General features: G+C 49.7%; 1 protein-coding gene across 1 annotated transcript in view; it reads left to right on the top strand.

Annotated features, from left to right (window-relative positions):
• The window catches only part of MYO5C (myosin VC), a 1,267,761-nt gene that overhangs the window by 974,199 nt on the left and 279,180 nt on the right, over window positions 1-14,382 (top strand). Inside the window, exon 31 of the mRNA XM_078684841.1 lies at window positions 517-580. Coding sequence (XP_078540967.1) covers window positions 517-580 — 64 coding nt within the window. The remainder of the gene's footprint in view (window positions 1-516; window positions 581-14,382) is intronic.

Below are 14,382 nucleotides of genomic sequence, written 5' to 3'. Positions count from 1 at the left end.
CTAGAAAAACACCTGCTGTGTCACTGGCCAAGCTATACAAAGGGGTGTATGACATAGGCATCGGCCTCCAAAATATTATTAGGATGCACAATTGGTGGTATGGATATATTCACCTCAGAACAAACCTGCATCTCACTGCGGCCAAATAAGACTAGACGAGTGCGGATTTCAAGAATCTAATATATGCTAGAAACCCATCACTCACTTTTCCAGAACCCTTACTCATAGTGAGATTGAACTGGAAAGTAAGCTTAAAGTAGAAACGATGCAGGGGAAAGTCACAGGGGAAACATCATTTTTGGATTGTGGTGACTTGCATGACGTGGGAAACCTAACTGGCTTTCGAAAATCGGAACTAATAGGGATAGTCAAATAGTGAATACAGTTTGAATGAGAACATGCTGTTTTTTTAAAGTTTTAAAATATGATTTAATTAAGCATATACTTTTGTTTTCTAGAATATCTTAGTCTGCCCTTACATTATGGAAATGCACTAATTCTTTGTTATACCTACAGAAAAAATTGAAGACATTTCAAATCAGTTGCATCAAGATCTGAAAGAGGAAGGAACCCAAAGGAAGTAAGTTTTTTAAAGACTTATCAGGAAATATAAATATTCCAACATTTCATATCCATGGAAAACATATGTAAAATTTCACAAGTAAAAATTAGGGGTGCCTTACTTGTATTGCACTTAAGTTTTCTGTTTACCTCCACAATCACAATAACTGAGCTGCAGATAGTGACCATCTGTCATCAACTACTACTCCTGGGTTGTATTGATTGTATACCGTTGCCCAAAACTTAATAAAGTTAATTTAATAAAAAGACAAAAAAGTGTAAATGAGGGGAACTCTTAGACAAGTGAAGTTTTTTCTGGCAAAAATGACCTAAAAAAGAAGACATGGCTATAATAAATCGAACAGAAGAATTTGCTTGATCATTCCTTTTCAGAGGCTTTCTACTTACACCACAATGTATATCATGACTTAATGCTTTAGACGGGACACTTGAAGACTTAAGGGCCCATTAGGATGGCGAGTGGATTGCCCCTGCCAGACCAGCTGTTGTCACCGCTGGCCTGGCGGGGGCAATCCGCCCGCCATCTGCTTCGGAATGACCGCCGCCTTATTAGTATGGCTGGGGGGTCCACGGCGGACAGAAAGACCGTCTGCCGCTTTTCCGCCCTGGTCGCCTGACCGGGCGGAAAATGGATTATATGGTGGCGGTGTCTAATAGACACCACCATCCATATTAGCATTGGCTTTAAACAATGCCTTTCCGTGGTGGCAATGCCGCCACGGAAAGGCATGCGGAGACTCCCTGCAGGGGCCTGTTGTGGGCCCCCTGGGACTCCGGGGAGTGAGGGGTGCACATGAGGGGGTACCTATGGTACCACCCAGCAGTTCCATGCACAGCATGGCAGGCACCGCGCGGTGCCTTGCATGCTGTGCATGGAAGTGCACAACATGCCTTCCTGCCATTGTGGCGGGCGGTGCTGAGTGCACCGCCCGCCACAATGGTAGGAATGCAGGATGCACTCGCCACTGTGGCGGGTGCATCCTAATGCTGCCCACGGGACCCCCGCCCTTACGGCGGGTGGTCCCTTTCACCAACAGCGGGCGGGCAAAGTCCGCCCGCCATCTTAATGGGCCCCTTAATATCAAATGGTAGTCAAAGGACTCGTATTTGATGTTCTGTTTCTGTGTGATACTCTTCTTTCGTGGGATGGATGCATATTTCATATTTTTGCCACTGTATTACTGAAGTGGGATGTAACAAAGCTGATGGCTGAGCAGCAGTGAGACACGTGCGCTTTTTCACTGCTCATCCTTGAGTCCACACATCAAATACATTATGTGCTTCCTTGAAGCCTCCCTATAGGAACCTACCTTCTTTTGTGTGGTGTCTACCCAAGTTTTGCCCTATCTGAGCTAAGGTAGATCCTCAAATATATGACAAAAATTCCAAATATTGTATTAGAAAATATTCCATTACTTGGTGATTGTTTTCTGCACACAAGCTTTGTCCACATTATGTTTGCGACGGTACAAACAGAATTGTAAGTATGTTGGCAGTGTAGATCGATAGATGATTTCAGCTGACAAGTGTATTGTCCCTGCCTGGGTACTTCTTCAAGGCTAAGTACAAGTGCAATCATTATCTAGAGCGAATTCGTATATGTAATATGCACATACCTGAGACCCCTGACCTCAGTCAGAGATCAGCTCTCGCTCCGCCTGTCTGCACTCGGCTTTGGTCCCATCCAAGGCAGGGTTCGAATCTCCTCCCTGCTCCCACTCATTTTGCTGCTTGGCTGTTTTTTCTCACCTTGTTCCCCCTCAGCCCATAACGCTGTTCCTGCGTTATTTTCCCGCTGAATCCCACCCGCTCCTGCCTCCCAGTCGCACGCCCCTCCCCACTCCCCTACTTATATGGCGACACGCTCAGCGGGCACGCCGCTGGCGCACCAAAGGCTCACCTAAGGCAAGCCCATCTGCGCCTGGACCGCGCTCAGTGCCTGACCCTCTGGGCCCCGTGAGCGCCACGACACCCGATGCCACTACGACTCCAACACCCTCCACGCACTCAACAGCGGCCGACCCTCTACCTGCTTCCAGGCCACCCCGAAGCTCACCCACGGACCCTTCATGTGCCGAAACTGCAGCTTCTTCAGCCAGCGAACACCGGCACGTCCTGCCCATTCCACCAAAGCAGGCCACAACAGTCTCAGATGCATACTACTCAACACCTGCTCAGTCCAGAAGCATGCCGTTGAACACTGGGACCTTCTCAATTCATCCTCCCTGGATGTCGCCTTCCTGACAGAGACCTGGATGAACGCCTCCTCAGCGCCCAACACAGCCATAGCCATCCCGGAAGGCTACAAGATCACCCGCAGGGACCGAAACAACAAACCTGGAGGCGGAATCGTCATCGTCCACAGGAACACCATCAGATTTTCAACCAACATCGAAGACTCCTCCAGCATGGCCGAACACCTACACTTCCAGATCCAGGTCAATCACATCACCACCCTCAGAGGAACCCTTGTCTACAGACCCCCGGGACTCCAGCCACAGTTCACTGACTCCATCGCAGACCTCATCAGCACGCACGCCCTCACCTCCACAGACTACATCCTCCTCATGAGACCTGAACTTCCACCTCAAGAACTCCAATGACAGCAACTCCATAACCCTGATCGACAACCTAGCCAACTTCGAACTCAAACACCTCGCCACAACACCCACCCACTTCGCCGGACACATGCTTAACCCCATCTTCTCCGCCAGCAACCACATCACCTTTGGCCACACCACCAAACTCCACTGGACCGACCACCACTGCATCCACTTCTCCTTCGAAAAACACCCTGGCCCGATCAGGAAACCCTCTAACAGGCGCACCAACACGAGAGCCATCTGGTTCAATGCCAACCTCCAGATTTCCAAACAATCGAGAAGCAGTGGCGCCAAGAGCAGACACCAGACAACCACGCAGCCCTCAAGAACGCCAGATGCAAGCACCACCAACTGATCCAATCTGTCAAAAGGACCTCCTTCAAGGAACGCATCGACAACGCATACAACAGCAAAGAGCTCTTTAGCATCGTGAAAGAACTTGCCTCTCTCAGCTCCAGCACGAATGACTTCCCGCCGTCACAAGAACTCTGCGACTCCCTGGCCACCTTCTTCCACTGCAAGATCGCAGTCATTCATGACAGCTTCAACACCCAGACACCGACGACAGACGCCGACACCCCCGACTCAACACCCACCAAACACACCAACCTCCTGCTCTCCTGGAACCACGTCAATAAACGAAGACACCATCAAAATCATGAACGCCATCCACTCCGGCTCTCTTTCCGACCCCTGCCCCCACCACATGTTCCACAAAGCAAGCTCCATCATCGCACCCCAACTCCGAAAGATCATCTACAGCCACCTTTCCAGAGAGCTGGAAACACACAGATATCAACGCCCTTGTCAAAAAGCCTGAGGTAGACCCAAAGGACCTCAAGAAATTTCGACCCATCTCCCTACTCCAGTTCCCGGCGAAATTCATTGAGAAGACCGCCAACAGACAACTAACCCACTTCCTGGAGGGGAACAACATCCTGGACTCCTCCCAATCTGGCTTCCAACAAAATCAGGACCCTGCTGACAATGGCGAAACCACGGCCCTCATCCTCCTGGACCTCTTGGCTGCCTTTGACACTGTCTGTCACCACACCCTACGCACACGCCTCCATGATGCAGGGATCAACGACAGAACCCTGAACTGGATCACCACCTTCCTCACCGGCAGAACCGGCAGAACCCAGAGAGTTAGTCTCCCCCATTCAGATCCGGAGCCACCACGATCACATGCGGCCTACCCCAAGGATCTTCTCTCAGCCCGACCCTTTTCAACATCTACATGGCACCACTCGCCAACATTGTCCGAGCGCACTACCTCAACATCATCGCCGACGACATCCAGCTGTACCTTTCCCTCACCAAGGACCTGGCCACCACCAAATCCAGCCTCCACGAGGTAATGAAGGCCATCGCAGAGTGGATGAAGACCAGCCATCTGTAACTGAACTCTGACAAGACGGAAGTCCTCATCCTCTGCTCCACCCCATCCACCAGGGACGATTACTGGTGGCGGCCACCTTGGGAGCTGCCCTGTCACCCTTCAACCATGCAGGCAACCTGGGTTTCATCCTGGACTCAACACTCCCCATGACCCAGCAAGTCAATACTGTCTCCTCCTCCTGCATTACACTCCGCATGCTCCGCAAGATCTACCGATGGATCCCCACCGAAACCAGAAGGATGGTCACCCAAGCCCTCGTCAGCAGCAGGCTGGACTACGGCAACGCCCTCTACGCCGGAACCACGGCCAAACTCCAGAAAAGACTCCAACGCATACAAACCGCATCCGCACGCCTCATCCTCGGAATCCCTCGCCACATCACCACTCACCTGAGAGACCTACACTGGCTCCCGGTCAACAAGAGTATCACCTTCAAGCTCCTCACCCACGCTCACAAAGCACTCCACGATGCCGGACCAGCAAACCTCAACAAATGACTCACCTTCTACACCCCCGAACCGCCAGCTTTGCTCCGCTGACCTCGCCCTCGCCCAACGACCACTGGGGGCAGATCATTCTCCCACCTCACCGCCAAGACATGGAACAACCTCCCCATCCACCTGCAACAGACCCAGGACATGCTGACCTTCAGGAGACTTCTTAAGACCTGGCTGTTCGATCAGTAGCTTCTTCTCCCCCCCACCCAGCGCCTTGAGACCCTCACGGGTGATTAGCGCACCATATAAATGTTTTGATTGATTGATTGATACCTATAAGCCTATTAAAGTATCAACTAAATATCAAGCCAAGAATCCTGTTTGTCCTGTTAGATGCTCTACGATGGTACCCTCCCAAGTAAATCTATAGTCCTTATCTAAGTCTCCTTGAAATATTGTCTTAAAGTTGGCTCTCTTTGGACATTGTCATTTCCAAAGAGAGCAGTTTGGTTGCACAGCACGCCAACTTTAAGATGTTCCTCTACTATCTCTCTCTGTATGCGTCTTGGCAAAGATTTTCTTCGGTCCAGATATACACATCTTGGTAACAGGTGTGTTGTAGTGTTTTGAGCAACATTGTTTTACTAATTCTCCAAATAGTAGAGATGTACGACTGCCATACCATTGTCACCTTGTTTATGTTTAAGGCTCTGTGTGGGTTCTCCCCGCTAAACTGGAGTAGAGTGCCTTTGCTCCCTATTTAAGCATGTTGAAATTGACTTAAATCTGATTGGTGCAATTAACTTTCCTAGAAGCCCATAGTATATGGTATTGGTGCAGAAATACATCCCTGTCAGGGAAAATGAAAAATCACCTGTGGACTGCAGCACTCATTGTGCTGGACACTACAGTTGCATGGAAGACATGGCTTCATCCTCACCCAGTGGAGGCTGAAAGCAGCAGTTTGAACCCTGCTTCAGAAGCCCGTCCAAATCACTCTTTTGACAGGTAGGAAAACCTGATTTTAATTATTAAATATGTCACCCCTACTCACATCTTGCTGCCCACGTAATAGAGTACATAATTTTTAAGAGTGGAAAATGTTTTACTTTGGAGATGACATGTTCCCCCAGTGGCTAGGTCAAAATCAATATTGTCACTGGTTGGGCTGTAACTGGCACATAAAAAAAGTCTGTATGGATTACACAATTTAATTCATACCTTGTAGCCTGTACCAGATAGACTCCATTCAAAGACTTATTATTATATTTAATAAAAGTCCAATCTAGCAGTAAAGTCGTATTTGTATTAAATCTATTGTAAATGTAACTTTTATAAAAATTACCTTGACCCTGCCTGAAGCTGCTGCACTTAGCCTCAGTTTACTCTCCTGCCACTTTTCACCTTAACTTGGCCTCAGTCAGGTGTGCAAGAGGTGTGAAAACTACTGCACAGCAAGGACAATTGTTTCATGTTGAATGGTGGTTTATCAGTAGGTGCAGGTAAGTGCCTATAACACCACAATCACAAATAAGGTCCAGTCAAGTCTCATTCAATTGATCCTTGCTTAATCCTTGGTAGCTTGACTGACGAGCAGTGCGGCTTAATGTAGGAGACAGGTGTGTAAATCATTCAATATCACCAAAACAGTAAATTAGTAAAACACAACACACAATAAAAATTCAACATCCAAAATAGATTCTTTTTAATCTTTAAAATTACATTAAAACAACAAATATCCAATGTATGGGAACCAGAGATATGAATTTTTAAGATCAAAGGTAAAAGATGTCCCTAAAAGTGAAAAGCATCAACCGCGGCTATCTGGTCACACTGGCCGGGATCAAATCAAAGTTTCAGGCTGACCGTGATGGAGCACGGGTTGGTTACATAGGTGGTTGGGGCTGGTCAAGTTTTTATCTTCGCGCTTTGTACATTTTGTGGTTCTTTTTCTCTCAACGACGAATGGTTGTCTTTGGCAATTCGGCTTTCATTTTGATGGTGGGCTGCTGCCGCACTAAACCTATGTGAATCCTGGAGGCCTTAATCAATCAATCAGGGGGATTATAAATTATAAGCACGCTACTCACCTGGGAGGATCTCAAGGCGCTGGGGGGGGGGGAATTCCGTTCAGTTGAAGATCCAGGTCCTGATCGTCTTCCAGAAGATGTTCCAGGTCTTGGCCGCTATGTTGGAGAAAGTTCTTCCCCCTGGTCTGGCTCTGCCGATGCGCAGGGTTTCAGCAAAGGCGAGGTTGGCAGATCGGAGGTTTCTCTTGGGTACGTGGAAGGGGATCCTCATGTTGAGGTATTGGGGTCCGGTGTTGTAGAGGCATTTGTAGGCATGGGTGAGTAACTTGAACGTGATTCTCTTCTCGATGGGGAGCCATTGGAGGTTGCGCAGGTGCTGGGTGATGTGTTCATGTTGTGGTATTCCGAGGACGAGTCTGGCTGCGGTGTTATGGACGGTCTGGAGTTTGTGGAGCAGGGATTTGTTGATCCTGGGTTACAGGGCGTTTTCGTAGTCCAGTCTGCTGGTTATGAGTACGTGGATGACAGTCTTCCGGGATACGTGTGGGATCCACTTGAAGGTCTTCCGGAGGGTGTTGAAGCGGCTTGAGGTGACGGCGTGACCTGTCTGGTCATGGAGAGGTAAGAGTCGGGTACGATGCCGAGGTTCTGGGCATGATCTGTGCGGGTGGGAGGGCCACCAGGTTTTGTCACATGCACAGGGAGAGGGTCCGAGGATGAGAACTTCTGTCTTCTCCGAGTTGAGCTTCAGACAGCTGCTGCTCATCCAGGCTTGCGACGTTCTTTATTCCTTCCTGGAAGTTGCGTCTGGTGGTGAGGGAGAGGATGAGCTGGGTGTCATCAGCATAGGATACTATGCTGAGTCTGTGCTGCCTGTTGATGGTGGCGAGGGGGGCCATGTAGACATTGAAGAGCGTGGGGCTGAGTGATGATCCTTGGGGTACTCCGCAGTTGATTTCCGTGGGTTCGGAGAGGAAGGGTTGTAGTCTGATCCTTTGGGTTCTTCCGGTGAGGAAGGAGCGGATCCAGTTGAGGGCTGTTCCCTGTATTCCGACGTCATGGAGTCTGGCATTGAGTGTGAGGTGGGAGACGGTATTGAAAGCTGTGGAGAGGTCGAGTAGGATTAGAGCATTGGTGTGTCCTTGGTCAAGGAGGGTGCAGATGACGTGTGTGGTGGCGAGTAGAGCGGTCTCGGTGCTGTGGTTGCTGCAAAAATCAGATTGGAAGGGGTCGAGGATGGCGTTTTCTTAAATGAATTTTGTTAGCTGGGCATTGACAATCTTTTCGGTGACTTTGGCCACCAAGGGAAGGAGGGAGATGGGTTGGTAGTTCTTGAGGTCCGTGAGGTCTGCTTAGGGCTTCTTGAGCAGGGGTCTGACTACTGCGTGTTTCCAGTCATCGGGGAAAGGTGCAGCTCGTGAGGGTGGTGTTGATGGTGTGTCGTAGTTCTGGTACTGGCTCTGTGGTAGATGTGCAGCGGGTTGGGGTCTGTGGGGGCCCCCGAGAGGATGCCTTTCATTGGTCGAGGTGGTGTTTTCAGTGGTGACTGTGGTCCAGAAGGAGATGGTGAGCTGGCTGGCATTTCTGGGAGGTGGTTTCCGCGTCCGATTTCTAGTCGTTGAAGTGGTCGTAGAGGCCCTTGACTTTCAGGAGGAAGTAGGATCCAAGCTTGACATAGATGTAATAGGAGGGGCGATGTCTGAGGTTTCGTTGGGGGGTTTAGTGAATTCCTGGATGACGCTGAAGAGTTCTTTGGAGTTGCTGGCCTTGGCGAGGATCTTGTTTCGGATTAAGGTCATTTTGGTGGATCTTATATGTTGGTGGTATTCAGTCATGGATTTTTTGTAGGTGGTACGGTCTTGTGGCGTTTTGCTGTTTCTTCAGTTCTTCTCAAGGTGTCTGCAGGTGCGTCTGGATTCTTGGAGGTCGGTGGTAAACCAGGTGGTCTTTCTGGGTTGCTGTCTGTCAGTGCTGTGCAGGGGTGCAAGCTCATCTGCACAGTTGGAGATCCATCTGTGGAGTTGTTTGGCTGCAAGGTTGGCGTCGGTCATTGTGGTGGGGGCGCCACGGTTGAGAGTGGACTTGGGTTGTTCCTCAGTGACCTTGCTTCAGTTCCTTTGTGGGGGGCGCAGTGCAGGTTTAGGCAGCGTAGGCTTGTTGACGTGGAAGTGTACGCAGTGGTGGTCTGTCCATGGGGGTTGTGTGGTGTGTTGTTGGGGTCGAGAGTGTGTCCTGCCTTGTGTGTGGGAATGGTGAAGAGCTGTTTCAGACCGATGTTGGCGAGGGTGTCCAGGAGGGTGGAGGAGTTGGGGTCGCTGGGGTTGTCGAGGTGGATGTTCAGGTCTCTGATGAGTATGCAGTCCATGGAGGCAATGGTGTGTGGTGCTGTCAGATCGGCGATGGTTGTTGAGAAAGTTGTGCAGGGTCCAGGGGGTCCGTAGGTGAGGGTGCCACGAAAGGTGGTTCTGGGGGTGGTCTGGATCTGAAAATGAAGGTGTTCAGTGGTGGAGAGGGAGTTGTTCGTGGTGGAGGTGGAGAGTCGGTTGGAGCACTTGTGTGATGGCGAGTCCTCCTCCCGGGCAGTTGGGGCGCTCTTTTCTCTGGAACTTGTATCCGTCTGGGATGGCAGTGTCGGTGTGGCGGAAGAGTTGGTCCAGGTTTCTGTGAAGAAGGCGACATCTGGTGAGAGGGTGTCGAGGAATTCCCAGATCTCAACGGTATGTCTTTGCAGGGAGCAAAGGTTGAGTAGGATGCAACTTAGGGTTTCGGAGGTGCTGGCTTTCGGTGCTAGGGTGGTGGCCGTATGGGTGCTGATGTTGTTGAAGATCAGGACACAGTGACGGCGGGAGAACTGTCTGTGGGTGGTGCTCGGCTTGGATCTCTGGCAGTTGTTGGTGCTCCCGGGGTTGAGTGCTAGGTGGGTGGCTAAGTCATAGCAGTGGGTGGTTGGAGATCCAGGGTTTCTGGCAATGGTCGCGGACGGGCGCAGACAGGCTTGCCCACTGCCCGCATCCGCTGCGAGGCCCGCAGTGGCCGCCATTAAATAGGGCAGGGGAAGGGGCCATGGGGGGTCAGCGGCAAAAAAAATACAACCCCAAAACAGCAAGCAGTTACAATAAGGCACAAGAGCAAAACAGGAGACAGATAAGGCAAACTGTGGAGAAATATGGCAGATGACAATGGCAATGGGCAACGTTTACAAAAGACACAATGAGCAGGAGTAAAATAAGGCAACTTACAAGGGTAACACTTGTCAAAGCACAATGAGCACAAATGCAGGGGCAAGCAGGAAGCGATACGCAGGCGGAGAGCAGGTGGGCCTCGAACACCTATCAAGAGGAGCAGGTGTTGGGGGCAGAGGCAGGCGATTGCACAACATAGTTGCTGGGGCGGAGAGTGGGACTCTGGCCAGGAGGTCAGAGGTCCTGCTCTTTATCGTCAACATCGAAGAGCTCTGGAGATTTCATCAAGGCAAACCTATAAGTCATGCAGAGTCAGGGTTTGCCATCGCTGGCTTGACTCTCGTCATCGAGGTCAGTGAACTCATGCAGTTGTTTCCAAAACATTGACAAAAAGTTCTCAAACTTCTGGTTCTTCTTCCTGGAAGGTCTCTTGAGGGCTTTTGAGGGTCCACAACACCAGCCAAGGGTTCAGAAGCTCTGAGTTGCCTCCTGGAGATTTAGGGCTTCGGTTCCTACAGTGCACCATGCCAAATCCAGTAAGGTCCAGGTGAGCAGGTCAGCTGGGCTTGTCCTTGATGGAGTTGATACAGGTGACTTATTTCAGCTCTTTTGGTCCTATTGCTGACCAGGGAGTCTGCTACCTAATCATGGAAGTAAGGCAATGGCCTCCTTTGTGAAGCACTAGAGTGAGCAGCAGGTTTACCCCATGAGAGTACAGTACTCTCTTTGTGCAGGGCAATCATTCTTCTTCTGATGTCTTCAGGCAGAAATCTGAGGTGCTGTGCAGCTCTCCCATACTTATTCCAGATTATGGGCTGGCAAGTGGGGGACACCCACAACTAATGTGGTTCAAGTTGCTACTCTCGGTGATGACCACTTCCTTAGATGTTAGACATATTTGTGACCCAGAATGCACTTTTCACTCAAAATCATAATGGAGAATATCTCTCATAGGAGTTCAGGTCTCTCTAACCCAAACCACAGATGTGGCAAATTTTCCTACACCCCCCTCCTAATTCAATTCTAGGGGCTTCCACCTGGTTGGGGGTGCAGGAAGTAGGGTGGGCCTGGTTCCTGTACTATCTGGATTTCTTCTCCTTTGAAGACCAGTTTTCTACCCAGCCCCTTCCAGTCCTGGCTTCTGCAGCAGCAGATCTCCCCCGAGCAGATGGTCTCTTTGTTTCAGCGCAGGCCAATTCACACCTAACCAGAAGCGACTTGGCTCAGCCTATCAAAGGCTGTCCATCAGAAGAGGGTGCTACAAGGCTGCTTTTGGTAACTGCAGGAAAGCACGTTCTGAAACTACTGTCCAGCAATATTTATACTAAAACTAATTTGGAAAGTTGTTGGTTTTATTGTAACTATTATTTTGATACTTTGAATTATTGATCCTTCTCACACATGTCACATGTTAGGCTTTATTAACATTTTACAAAGCCTTCCAATGCTAGCCCATGGAGTTAGCAACAGTTTTTCCCTCACCAGGGCAAATAAAATATCTTGTATAGTGCCCCTGCCTTTTTAACATGGCAACCTACGCTCGGGCACCTAGGGCATACCTTATATGTAATAAAAAGGCTGTTTTAGACTTTGGAAGTCCTTTTAGTTTCAAAGTTAAATTTGGGCATAGTTTTATTTTAAAGTCATCCTGCAAAGCAGGGCTGGTTTGAAAATGAGAGCACACCAAATTAGTGCACATTTTATTTTTTTTAACTTATTTTTATTGCTTCAATACACAGCTATTACGGTCCAGGCCCATCTTATGATTTCTGACATTGGTTGAATACCCAAATTTTAGGTCATTCACAAGTGTTACATGAGGCTTGCTCCCTTTTGATATTCCTGCGCAGCAATTCTTTACTTAAATAAAATTGAAAAAAATCATGAACTGTGTTATTGCCTCGGTTCTCAAGCATGTTCATTCTCTCAAACATGTATCCCCATTCATCCAGGTCTCGCTCTGAATTCTCATCCTTGCGCACTCCTCGCAGGTGACATTTATCAGCTACTCCCCATGCCCCAACATCCGCCTTCCATCTGCTGAGATTGGGGGGTTGTCTGTGTGCCCAGTGTATTGTGATGTGGCGCTTGTCCAGGACTAGGCCCAGGAGGGCAAACTTGGGTTGCATGCGCGCCCCCTTTTTTGGCATCAGGAGTACCCCCAGGAGGCATAGTTTCATCAACTCTTCGATGTGTACACCCGTGGCCACCCGGAGTCCCTGTATCATTTACTGCCAGTGTGAATGCAGTCTGGCACATGTCCTTGTCTTGTGCATGAATGTGGCAAGGTCAGTCTTGCAGCAGGGGCATGTGGAACAGCGATTGCTGTTGAAACATGCCAGTCTTTGTGGCGTTAAGTAAGTACGATGCAAGTAATAGAACTGGGTACGTTTGAACCCCGTGTTGCTGGACACACTTCACATACTTGTGCAAATGCTCTCCTCCACTCACCGTCGGTGAGGGAGGAAGGTAGGCCTTCCTCCCATCTGTCTTTGATTGGGGAGACCATGACAGGGCGGTCTTCTTTCAGGGCTTTGTATATCCGCAAGATCAGTCCTCTAGTGGACCCCGGATCCAATAGTAGCAATAAGTGTGAGACTCTTCCGGCTCATCCAGCCAGGAGGGCCAGATCTCACAAACTGTGCGTGCTATTTTGGAGTCTTGTTAAAACTGTCCTGCTGGCACTTGAAACCACTTCCCTGCCTCCTCAAGGGTTAGGAAGGTCCCATTCACGAATAGGTCCCCCCTCATACTATTTGGTGATATCCATAACCAATTGAATTTGGAGGAATCCCTGCAACCACTGAAGCGGGAGTGCAGTGGCACATGGGGCCCTGTGGATAACCAGTGTAACCTCCTGCTCCCATGCTTCTGTTACTAGTCTGACTATGTGCGGCAGTCCCTCTGTGCCCTGAAGAGCATCATGAGCAATTTTGGTAGATTCGCACCATTGCTTAGGTCACCCAGCAGTCCCTTTTCAGAGTTGCGCCCATCTGTACACCACCACGCAGTATACTGTAGCAGCCCCTCGTAATAACAGAGTCTGAAGTCCTGGAGTCGCAGCCCCCCATCTCGTGTCCAGCTTCAGCAATTCTAGGTTTACCCCATTTTGTCCCCTGGCCCAGAGTAACAAAACTAGGAGAGTATTCAGGGTAACTAATGTGGATGCCGGGATCTTGCAAAAAGAGTTCTACATGGCGTATAAGCATTAGGGAGTATGACCATCCGGGCCATGGCCACACGGCAGATGACTGAAAGGGGGAGCCTGGTCCAGAACCAAATCGATTCCTTCAGTCCCGCGATTACCGCCCCCATGTTCAGGGCATAATGGGCTTCTGGCGTGTGTGCCACCTGTATGCCCAGGTAGCGAAAACAGTCCAACTTCCAAGTGAGTTCCCGGTCAGGAAGTCCGTGCTGTTTCCCGCTGCCAGCTCGGCCAGTGGGAATATGACCGATTTTTGGCAGTTTATGTGCAGGCCTGATACAGTCCCCAAAGCGATTAACACTTCTAGGAGGGCTGGTATTGCCACCTACAGCTGCTGGACATACAAAAGTGCATCATCTGCATAGAGGGAGACAACATGTGTGTGTCCGTCCACCTTGATACCCCATCTGTCATGTCACGCCTGAGCCAGATCATCAACGGCTCCACTGCCACGGCAAAGAGGAGCGGGGATAAAGAGCAGTCCGGTCTTGTGCCCGTTGTGATGGGTATGGTTTCCGATGCTAGGCCATCGTTGCAGACCCAACCGCTGGGCTGTTAAAGAGAAGCTTGACCCAATTTATGTATTCTCGTCCTAATCCCATTTTCCCTAAGACCTCCCACAGTTATTCCCATCTCAAGGTGTTGAACGCCTTTTCGATATCCAGGGCAACTACTGCTGTCCTGATTTCACTGCCTGCCACCGAGTGCATCACATACAAAACGCGGTGAAGGTTCATGTATGTGCCTCTTCCCTGTATAAGGCTGATTGGTCTTCGTGTACTAGCTGCGCTACCACCCTGTTGAAATGTGTCGCTAGTACCTTAGCTAGAATTGCTACATCTATTCTCAATTGATAAGGGTCTGTAGGCCCCCGGGTCCCTTGCATCTCTGCCCTGTTTTGGGAGCATGACAATCTGCGCCTCTCTCAAAGACTGCAGTAA

This window comes from Lissotriton helveticus, chromosome 3_2 (genome assembly GCF_964261635.1).
Source record: "Lissotriton helveticus chromosome 3_2, aLisHel1.1, whole genome shotgun sequence".
Classification (NCBI taxonomy): domain Eukaryota; kingdom Metazoa; phylum Chordata; class Amphibia; order Caudata; family Salamandridae; genus Lissotriton; species Lissotriton helveticus.
Note: the sequence above shows the minus strand (reverse complement) of the source record. Positions and strands in the feature narration are given on the sequence as shown.